This window comes from Salmo salar, chromosome 04 (genome assembly GCF_965601325.2).
Source record: "Salmo salar chromosome 04, fSalSal1, whole genome shotgun sequence".
Lineage (NCBI taxonomy): Eukaryota > Metazoa > Chordata > Actinopteri > Salmoniformes > Salmonidae > Salmo > Salmo salar.
This window is the reverse complement of record NC_138294.1, coordinates 89,439,230-89,450,965: the sequence shown is the minus strand read 5'-3', so window position 1 is coordinate 89,450,965 and position 11,736 is coordinate 89,439,230. Positions and strand designations below refer to the sequence as shown.

General features: G+C 41.7%; 1 protein-coding gene across 1 annotated transcript; it reads right to left on the bottom strand.

Moving 5' to 3' along the window:
• Nucleotides 1-547: 547 nt before the first annotated feature.
• Nucleotides 548-10,842, bottom strand: LOC123742365 (uncharacterized). The gene is made up of 2 exons (XM_082974788.1): nt 9,692-10,842; nt 548-6,962 (listed from the first exon to the last, which is right to left on the bottom strand). The coding sequence occupies exons 1-2, from the start codon at nt 9,783-9,785 to the stop codon at nt 3,268-3,270; spliced, it is 3,789 nt and encodes a 1,262-aa protein (XP_082830914.1). The 5' UTR covers nt 9,786-10,842; the 3' UTR covers nt 548-3,267.
• Nucleotides 10,843-11,736: the final 894 nt, after the last annotated feature.

Genomic DNA, 11,736 nt, shown 5'->3' with positions numbered 1-11,736 from the left:
TAAATTGTTTGATTTCAGATTAAAATCAAATAAACGTGGAACGACCCTTTACTCATTTTTTATCTTGTCGCGTAATAAGAAGTATCATTTGGCCAAAAAGTACATGGACCTCGGTGTTCTAATATGTAGTTAAGGCCATGCTTCCATACGCAATAGTCTATACTACACAATTGCGCCCAGTCGACTCTGTCCAATAAAACTTTAACTCATTACCTTGACTCGTTCTCTGTTCAGTCTAACGTGACCCTGCTGTAAATCAAGCAGACAGATGATCAACATCAATTATCTGTTAGGGATGTTAGATCTAATATGGACCACGGCACAATGGTCTTCATCAGGTTAATGAAGGAGACAAAACATTATGGACATTCCTAACAATATTTCCCTGCACTTTGGCTGTTGCATCGAGTGCTGTATCACTGAAGAATATAAAATCTATTTTGATTTGTTTAACACTTTTTTGGATACTACATGATTCCATAGTTTTGATGTCTTCACTATTATACAATGTAGACGATAGTAAAAATAAAGAAAAACACTGGAATGAGTAGGTGTGTCCAAAATTTTTACTGGTACTGTACATTTTGGATTTGTGTGCCCATGAAAACTATATTCACACCGTAACATAAGGAAACACTAAATGTTACATAAGCCTAGTTACAGTGCATTTCCAAAATTGCCATACAAAGAACTGTCCGAGCAAGATTCAGGATTCTTACCGGGTTCAAGTTCAATGTCTCATTTAACTGATAAATGCTTAATATATGATAGAACAACAAACACGGCCATGAATGCAAGGTAAGAAATGTAGTGTTTTATGTCTCACGATTCTGGACAAATTTGTCAAGACACCAACCATGAAAAAGTGTTAAACATAGTTTATTAAATTAACTTGTGAATTTTATTGAATGTTCCTTATATCAATTACATACCAACAGCTGTATCTGTGAGTTGTCCACCGCAGGAAATCCTCACTGGTACTCTAGCTTATAGAAATACCCTTAGGCGATGTCAGAGGTGTTACTGTGTTTCCCAGCGTTATACCTATCATGGACATTCGATACACTGAGTCACATTAGTAGAAATCTCATGCATCCGTTTCACAAGTTTGAACATAGGAATGTGTGTGTTGTAGTACACAGTACAGTCGTGGCCAAAAGTTGAGAATGACACAAATATTAATTTTCACAAAGTCTGCTGCCTCAGTTTGTATGATGGCAATTTGCAAATACTCCATAATATTATGAAGAGTGATCCGATGAATTGCAAAGTCCCTCTTTGCCACGCAAATGAACTGAATCCTAAAAAAAACATTGCCACTGCATTTCAGCCCTGCCACAAAAGGAGGCTTCAGGGCACCCAAGAAAGTCGAGCAAGCGCCAGGACCGTCTCCTAAAGTTGATTCAGCTGCGGGATCGGGGCACCACTAGTAAAGAGCTTGCTCAGGAATGGCAGCAGGCAGGTGTGAGTGCATCTGCACGCACAGTGAGGCGAAGACTTTTGGAGGACGGCCTGGAGTCAAGAAGGGCAGCAAAGAAGCCACTTCTCTCCAGGAAAAACATCAGGGACAGACTGATATTCTGCAAAAGGTACAGGGATTGGACTGCTGAGGACTGGGGTAAAGTCATTTTCTCTGATGAATCCCCTTTCCGATTGTTTGGGTCATCCGGAAAAAAGCTTGTCCGGAGAAGACAAGGTGAGCGCTACCATCAGTCCTGTGTCATGCCAACAGTAAAGCATCCTGAGACCATTCATGTGTGGGGTTGCTTCTCAGCCAAGGGAGTGGGCTCACTCACAATTTTGCCTAAGAACGTAGCCATGAATAAAGAATGGTACCAACACATCCTCCGAGAGCAACTTCTCCCAACCATCCAGGAACAGTTTGGTGATGAACAATGCCTTTTCCAGCATGATGGAGCACCTTACCATAAGGCAAAAGTGATAACTAAGTGGCTCGGGGAACAAAACATTGATATTTCTGGTCCATGGCCAGGAAACTCCCCAGACCTTAATCCCATTGAGAACTGGTGGTCAATCCTCAAGAGGAGGGTGGACAAACAAAAACCCCAAAATTCTGACAAACTCCAAGCATTGATTATGCAAGAATGGGCTGCCATCAGTCAGGATGTGGCCCAGAAGTTAATTGACAGCATGCCAGGGCAGATTGCAGAGGTCTTGAAAAAGAAGGGTAAACACTGCATATATTGACTCTTTGCATCAACTTCATGTAATTGTCAATAAAAGCCTTTGACACTTATGAAATGCTTGTAATTATACTTCAGTATTCCATAGTAACATCTGACAAAAATATCTAAAGACAGTGAAGCAGCAAACTTTGTGAAAATGTATATTTGTGTCATTCTCAATTTTTGGCCACGACTATACACCTCCATAAGGCTGATATCAATCATTATTCTTGAATTAAATGATTTTCAATGTGAGTGTCATTATTTCTATATAGCCAACACTTTCTCCTTCTGAACTTCTAACACCGGTAGGATGGGTGTGGCTTAGTGACAATGACCACAAGAGGAGCCACTCAGAGATTTGATGCAGTTACACCTCTGACATTGCCTGAACAAAGACAATGATTTTCTATGCAGTTCTGATTTAATCAAAGCCCTAATTTTTGTTAAGTTACCTTGGGGTGGACAAATTAACATAAGGCTTTACACGAGGCTAAGAGTTTTAATACAAATCCAAATCAGCCCCACATCTCAGTTGGATCTACCCAGCAAACGCTCCTACAACATTGGGAAGCTTAATGTTCTAATGGAGACTGTCATAAACTTCGTCGTCTGAAGAGGAGAAATCGGACCAATATGCAGCGGGTATATGAATCATCTTCTTGTAGATTTGAAGAAAAATGAACACTGAACAAAAGAACGACGAAAAACAGTCCTGTAAGGTACTCTGACTATACACGGAAACAACCACCCACAAAACACAAGCTGAAAACCTCTACTTAAATATGGCCTCCAATTAGAGGCAACGAAGAACATCTGCCTCCAACTGAAGGCCAAACCAAAAACCCGAACATAGAAATTGAAATTCTAGAAATACAAACATAGAAATACATGACATAAAACTATACCCAAAATCGCAACATACTCAAAACAAACACACCCTGCCACACCCACACCAAACTACAATCACAAATAACCCCTTTACTGGTCAGGATGTGACAGAGACCCAATTTTGGTTTCCAGATAATGTTAGCAGGACAACATTCCATGACTGATTTGTTGGAACCCCCTGCCATCTATGCTATTTTTCCTTCAGGAATTCTCGCTCATTTGGGAGTACATCTTCTCCTTTTGCAATCTTATCCAGAATCAAAGACTCTTTCTTCATTTTCTTCAACTCTACGATCCGATCCTCGAAGCCTGGCTTCCGTTCGTCCTCCTCTGTGCAAATGAGTATGTCAATGTACTCCATAGTGGAGAGAGAGCTTGGCTTCAGTGCATCATCATTAAGTCTCTTGAGACAGTCAGAAGACTTCTTGATCAAATTCATCAGCGCGTCCTTGATCCTATGAAACTCATCCTCAAGCTTATCCAGCATCTCCTTGGTTTCCATAGACTTGCCCCACGCCTTCATGAAGTTGTCCTTCATTCCTTGAATAGTCTTTTTCTCAGTCTTTGTTTCATATGTCAACAAGACTTTTTCCCTGTCGTGGTCAGTGGAAGAGCATTTTCCTGGACATATGGTACAGTTGCCATCATCATCCATCACGGCACAACTTTTGATTTCATCCTCGTTTGGGAGGAAGCAGCAGGTGTGACATGTGAAATTGCATATCTTGCAGTTTGTCGCAAAGTCTTGGGATAATTTGCTTCTCTTCACCTGCAGCACATTTATCTCAGTCTCAAAATCTTGGTTCTGTATCATGTTCTCTTCCTCGTTCTCCAGACACTGTTTGAAGTGTTTGATCTCACTTAGCTTTGACAGACCTGCTGTGATCTGAGGGGTCAGGCGTGTCATGGTCTTCTCCAGAAGCTCACGTTCTTCCAGAACTTTCTTTGTCAGGGTCAGATCTTTACTCTCAATGCTTTCCAGTGCTTGGAAAAATTTCTTCATCTCCTTGAAAGTTGACCTCCATTGCTCTGGACACTGGGCCTTATGATCATCATCAGTATCATCATCTTCAGAGCTGCTCTCCGTCTCTTTTGAGAACAGAAATGAACTGTTGAATTTGAAATGGGTTGGTAGCCCCTTCTTGTCTTTCTTACAGGGCAGATTTGCAGCTTTGATGGCTTCTAGCACCGGTATTTGCTTCCCATCAACAAATGTCACAAGCATCAGGATGTTTTCAGCAACATCCTTTCCAAAGATGGACAGGATGGAATCAAAGATGTATCTCTGGGGAGGACTGAGACGAACAAGTGATGCCTGCACTACAAAGCAGACTGCATCAATGTGATCAATCCCTAAAGGATGACACAAGAAATCCTTCAACATCTGGGTGAGCAATTTATCGTGAGCCATTCCTCTGGTGTCTCCGAACCCTGGTGTGTCAATGATATTCAGAGAATAAGGAATCTGAAAGCCTGGCTGGTTGTAGAGCTCGTATGATGTCACAACCACAGTCTGGCTCTCAGCCTGTGACCTGTTGGTCACCTCATGGATGAGCTTAAAGCGGTAACGTTCTTCCCACTTTACCCCGAGAATGTAGTTTATCATGACATTGACCAGAGTTGTTTTTCCTGCACCTGTGGCCCCCAGAAGCAATATCACCTTGTTATTACCTTGCTCAACTTTCTTCCCAAATCTGTACTGGTCAAAACTGTCACTTACACCCAACTTCGGTTCCAGATTCAGCCAGTGGATTGATGGGTTGCCCTTTTCCACCTTCTGGGATTTTGTGAGGAACTCCTCACTTTTTGCTCTGGTTGATTTGCTTGTCTTCGGTTGGGGATCAGAGACCCTAAGGGTAGTCATCACAGTCTCAGAACTGGGTAGACTATTCCCTGCTTCGCCACAGTTAGCAAAGACTCTGATGCTGTATGCAGTGTCAGCCTCAAGTCCTTCCAGTGTACTCTCTCTAGTGGTGGTTTTGATGGTGTGCCACATCTGATTGTCTATAGCCTTTACATTCTTTCTGTATTCAACCACATAACCAATGACTTCAACATCATCTCCCGCTATGGTAGGAATGTCCCAGTTCATTCTGATACTTCCCGATTCTATCCTCTTCTCTGTGGGTGGTCCAGGAGGGCTACATGGGCGGGTTCTGAAATATTCTGTCCAGTCACTGGAGAGGCTCACACCAGGTCTGCACACTGCCTTGCAGCTAAAGCGATACTTTTTGTAAGGGTCCAAATGACTGATGGTGACCTGGTTAGTTGTAGCATCCGATTTCACCTCGGTCCACTCAGAGTCAGCCTGCTCAGCCTGGTACAAAACCTGGTACGACTCCACAGAGGTAACACCAAGGTTGGGAGGGTTGACTTGCAAGTGGACACAGTCATGCTCCAGACTCTTGATGGTGGGAACACCTGGCTTTGATGGCAGCTCAAACTGTGGACTCAAAAGTGTACCTCTTTCATAGACATGGATGGAGGAAGCAGTGAGGTGTTTGTTTGGAATTGATGCAATGCAGAATGCAAGATATTCTCTGCCTTTGTTTGAATCTTTGAAGTCTAGGAACATATTTATGGTTTGCCTAGTTAGGGTCGTTACCTCCCCCGAGCGAAACCACTTTTCTGCTGTAGTCTTCCCGGCTGCGTTGGGGTTGTAAGGTATCAGTGAAGAATCACTTTTTGATTCTTCCAGCAAGTAGTTCTCCAAGTCTACCACATACTCTTCTTTCTCCTTCAAATAGGAAAATGCAAAACACACTACATAATCATTAGCTTTATCAAGCACTATTCTATCCAATTCACTGCTTGAGTACACAACTTGTACCTCTTTCATTATGTCAAGGTAAGAGCGAACAACATTCATCTCTCTCTCTCTGTCGTCCAGGTACGTGATCATGAGGTCATTCTGGAATGGAGAACGTTCTTTGCTGTTGAGCATTTTTATCAGCTCTTCCTCCTCCATTCCTCCTCCTCTTATGTTGGGAAGAACCTTGCAGAGACCTTTCTGGAACACCAGCTTGTACTCTGAGCACAAGTCCCTGAACTTGTTGAGCTTGGCTTTGAGTTCAGGGAACTTGATAGCCATGTCATCCTTCATCATGTCCTGGCATTGTATATCAGTATTGTCCAGTCCGTCCATGATTCGCTGTGCGCGACGCACCAGGCTAACACTGATCTGCCTGACTAGCTGGGTAGCTGCAGAGTCCAGCTTCTTGAGAGGATAGAGCCAGGCAGTCATGGGCACAGCATGTTCTCCGTTCTCCCCTAGCAGACATGGCAGGCCAACATACACCTTGATGGCATCTTCAAATGTGACAGGGTTGTTTTCTAGTGCCAAATCACCATGGAAAGTGCAGTTGAATTTATTGGTCTCTCTCTGCTCTTCCTCACTCATCTTCAAATTTGCCTGCCCTTCTATTGACATTTGAGGGATCTTTTTTATTGTGGCCTGCAGGTTTCCCTTGATGTCCTGGTGGTTCTCTCCTGAGGAAACCTCTTGGTCAAAAACGAAAAAGGCCTGCGCTCCAAACAGCAGGGCAGTCACCACATGGGTTGCAGAGCCCTCTTGTAAGACATTAGAGTATTTCAAATTTCCTGCCCCCAGGTGGTCCATGGTCAACTGCTCGAAGCATGTGGTGGTACGGTACTGCAGAGAAACCCTAGACTGATGCTTTGAGGTCTTTTTGTCATGTAGGAATTCAGCAGAACCCTTCACACTGACTAAGCCACCAAGGAAACTGGCCTCAAGAGATGCAGACACATTCAAAGCTTCTGACTTGGCTTCACTTGAGTCTGAAGCAATGATTTTGAAGTCAGTGTTCGGTTGTGGATGGACATTGATGTGTTTCTGCAGCATCTCAGAATCCCAGAGAGTGATACCTGCAGTTTAAAGAGAATGACCAAAGAACGTTTATTGTGAAAATTATACTCCAACGTGTACATGTGTAAATATTTCTATATGTAAACATGGTTTAATTCAAATAACTAATTGAAGGTAAATATTTAATTCAAAGTAAACATTCTAGGTGTCAACCCATAGTTAGAAAACCTACACCTCCTACACTCAGAAGTAAAGAATGCTCTGTAGCACCATTTGAACCAGTCTGGAAATGGGTTCTATCTGAAGCTTCTTTCAGGTCAAATAGAATCTGGGTACAAAATAAAGGTTGCTATTTGGAACCAGAAAGGTTCGAGATAGAGTTCTATCTAGAATGTTCCCCTACAGGGACAAATAGTGCCACATTACACTCTCAGAAGGAAAAAAAAGGGTAATCTTTGTCATTGACAGCATTACTACAATATGAACACTTCAAAAACAACCTGCATGACATCACTCTTTTGTCCCAAGTGTGTTCTCTAGCTTTTCTTACTCTGTGGTAACCATAGAGATGCACCAGAAAGCTAATCTCTCTCTGCAATGGCCGATTCTGTGACAGCATCATAGAGGACTTTATTGCCCAAAAGCCTGTTTTAGCATGGGCAGCTCCATTCAGGACTTTCACCATTTGAAGTAGTCAACTGGGAGATACTTCCTTTGGGTTAAGGAAGGATTAGATAATTCAATCTGGGTCCTCTGGAGGGATCAGACAGAATATAATCGCTGCCAACTGGTGAGGATAGCATAGCGCTAACTTATGCCATGTTATCCTGTTAGGGCTAGGGGGCAGTATTGACACGGCTGGATAAAAAACATACCTGATTTAATCTGGTTACCACTCCTACCCAGTAACTAGAATATGCATATACTTATTACATATGTATAGAAAACACCCTAAAGTTTCTAAAACTGTTTGAATGGTGTCTGTGAGTATAACAGAACTCAAATGGCAGGTCAAAACCTGAGAGATTCCTTTACAGGAAGTGGCCTGTCTGACCATTTCTTGAACTTCTTTTCCATCTCTATCTTTTACTAAGGATCTCTGCTCTAACGTGACACTTCCCACGTCTTCCATAGGCGCTCAGAGCCCAGGAAAAAACTGAATGTCGTCATCCCAGCCCCAGGCTGAAACACATTATCGCCTTTCTCAAGTGGCCGATCAAGGGACTCTGGGCTTATGCGCGTGACCCGACCGCCCCCGCCTTTGTGATTTTTTCCTCTGTTTGCCGAAAAGGAGATTCCCTGTCGGAATATTATCGCTTTTCTACGAGAAAAATGTCGTAAAAATTGATTTTAAACAGCGGTTGACATGCTTCGAAGTACGGTAATGGAATATTTAGAATTTTTTTGTCACGAATTGCGCCATGCGCGCGACCCTTCTTTACCATTTCGGATAGTGTCTGGAACGCACGAACAAAATGCCGCTATTCGGATATAACGATGGATTATTTTGGACCAAACCAACATTTGTTATTGAAGTAGCAGTCCTGGGAGTGCATTCTGACGAAGACAACAAAAGGTAATCAAACTTTTATAATAGTAAATATGATTATGGTGAGTGCTAAACTTGCCGGGTGTCTAAATAGCTAGCCCGTGATGCCTGGGCTATGTACATAGAATATTGCAAAATGTGCTTTCACCAAAAAGCTATTTTAAAATCGGACATATCGAGTGCATAGAGGAGGTCTGTATCTATAATTCTTAAAATAATTGTTATGCTTTTTGTGAACGTTTATCGTGAGTAATTTAGTAAAATGTTAGCGAATTCCCCGGAAGTTTGCGGGGGGTATGCTAGTTCTGAACGTCACATGCTAATGTAAAAAGCTGGTTTTTGATATAAATATGAACTTGATTGAACAAAACATGCATGTATTGTATAACATAATGTCCTAGGGTTGTCATCTGATGAAGATCATCAAAGGTGAGTGCTGCATTTAGCTGTCTTCTGGGTTTTGGTGACATTATATGCTGGCTTGAAAAATGGGTGTCTGATTATTTCTGGCTTGGTACTCTGCTGACATAATCTAATGTTTTGCTTTCGTTGTAAAGCCTTTTTGAAATCGGACAGTGTGGTTAGATTAACGAGAGTCTTGTCTTTAAATAGCTGTAAAATAGTCATATGTTTGAGAAATTGAAGTAATAGGATTTTTAAGGTTTTGAAAATCGCGCCACAGGCTTAAAGTGGCTGTTACGTAGGTGGGACGAATTCGTCCCGCCTAGCCCAGAGAGGATATTATCTGATGGGACCAGCTACAATTTAGCATTCTGTCACGCGCAAGTAAATCAACAATTTTAATTAGCTGAGACTCATTTTGAGCTGGAGAAACTGTTTAAATTTAAATGGTTGCTTATGTTCACAATTATGTCCCCAATGTCTTCAACTTCTATGAGTGTATTAGCAGTTTGTAAATAAACTGAAAAGGTGCATATCACCACCTACTGTGTGAAGTGTGTACAGTATAGTCTGAACAGGTATAAAGCCAAGATTGGTGATTTACTGACATCTGCAGTTATGGAATGTCTGTTCAGGAGTGCAATTCATTGGCTGACCCCTCCTGCTGATTCTTCCTAAATCCGTAGAAACTACTTTAAAATGGTGAAAGCCCTCAATGGTGTTCTCTGTGCTACAACAGTGTGCCCTCTATCCAACTCAGTGGTGGAAACACTGTCAATGAATTCAAGATGATGCACACTGATTACCTCCAAACCAAAGAGGAATAGTTTCCTGTACCTGGAATGAGGACATCTCTACGACAGTCATACAGCATCCCCAGCTGGAAGGGTCGGCCCAGAGCGGCTAGCTCGATGGTCTCCGAGTCGGACATGACTCAGTGTTCTGAAAACATATCAGAACTGGGGTTACTTCAGCAGCCCCGGTATTAGAAAATTGCAACAGATAATATGGCTGTCAACATAAAAATCATAGTTCTTTTGCTCATTGCCCAGACAATGCAGCGTGTGTAAATTATCACTGATACAGTATGTTATGCAAACATTTGAGTCATTCACATCTTTGTTCTCCAGTCTTGTTGTTCTTTCTGAACAGGAAGAGGACTCTGGAGCCCTAACGATTGGTGCTCTTATTTCTTTGGGGGAAAAAAACAAAGACACTGAACATGTTGATGGTTTTCTGGTGGACATAATACAGTCTTAATTAAAACAATCCACCTTAAGTTGACTTAAGTAATGTACCAAACTGAAAAAAATAGAGGACATATATTACAAATGTGAGTAGAAAATACAAAAGTTTCTCTACACTCTGGATTTGTTCTTCAGCAAAACAGCAGCCACACCTCTTGTTTTGGCATACAGCTTAGCTTTTTGATGAGGCTGGTAACCCTCAAATTCTAGAAGGACTGTCAGTCAGCGCTCTAGATGATATTCACAGGAGTTTTGAAAATGTATTTGGAAGCTATATATGGTTTACATGTTAACAGAATAACCTACAATGTTTTTTCAGCTTTACTCACAGGACAATGGCATTCAACCCAGCGTAGGCATAGCCTATAGGCCTAGTGTTTTCATTTTTAGTTGAAATATTTTTTTGTATTCATTCAGGTTCACAGTGCGGACCAAACCAAGGTCCCCGTGCCCAACGGTTTGGTAGGTATACCTGTACCGTTACAGCCCTATCCTAGTATACAGACAGGTCAACTCAACTGTAAAGAAACATTTTAAATGTTCACATAACAACGCAACACAACTCCAAACACGACAGACAAGAAGTTACATAGCCCCCTAGGCTATATGAATATAAAGAGACTTGAGCCAAAGAAAAATGGACTTGTGGAATGGAATGAGTTATCAGACCTCGTCAATTCTACCATTACGTAACATTTGAGGACACAATTTAAAGGCCTATGTATTTCATGTTTTGTTCACTGTACAATATAATCGCAAGGCTGACCATCTTTCCCCCCTCTTTCTGGCTGCCCTCCCCCTTCTTGCAGGTTCACCTCTCAAAAATGCAACAATAGAAAAAGTAGCTAAATGAATAAAGAGTAAAAATAAAAGCACAATTACATTATTTCACCAATTTAATAATGGGCAGTTCTTCACAAATAGTCACATAGACTATATGGAAATAACACGAGCAAAGCATGTTTACATGTAGAATGATATAGGTTATAAGACCTATGATTCATTTCATTAGTTCTACTACCTCAGCATTGCTCATTTTATAAAGGTTTAAATATGTTGTAGTGAAGTTCAGCTTCAGTCCACTGGGGGCGCTGTGTCACTGTCAGAAGATATGTGCTTCAGTCAGAAAAACATTTGCTCATCTCTTCGTTCTCAGCTAGCTACAGAAACGAAACCCATCAAATACACTTGCTGGAAATAACTACTTTTCCTAATATCATGACTTCTATCAACATTCTTAGCTTGCCCATTCACTAAATATACTGCTAAATAACTCAGACTGACATCCAATACCTTTAGGATACTGAAACCTAACGCTCACTTATTAGCATTAGCCTACCCTTATGCTGAAGGGGACTAGTTAGCTACCGCCAAACCTGCAGCTAACTGCTGCTGCACTGCCTTTCTGGCTGTTCTACCCTCTCCACCTCATTCACTACTAACTCAACCTGATCACTTTTTTTTGCCTGTTTCAGAAGAAATTCTGGAGTATCCATATTTGCTGTGTTATGCTGAGGTGTTTTACTGAGTGATGACATTGACATCTAACCGGTGCTGTAGAGGTGGGGGTTAAGGGACAGGAGTGGTCCACTGTGTTATATCTCTACCAATCACAGTAGACTCTGAGTCACACCA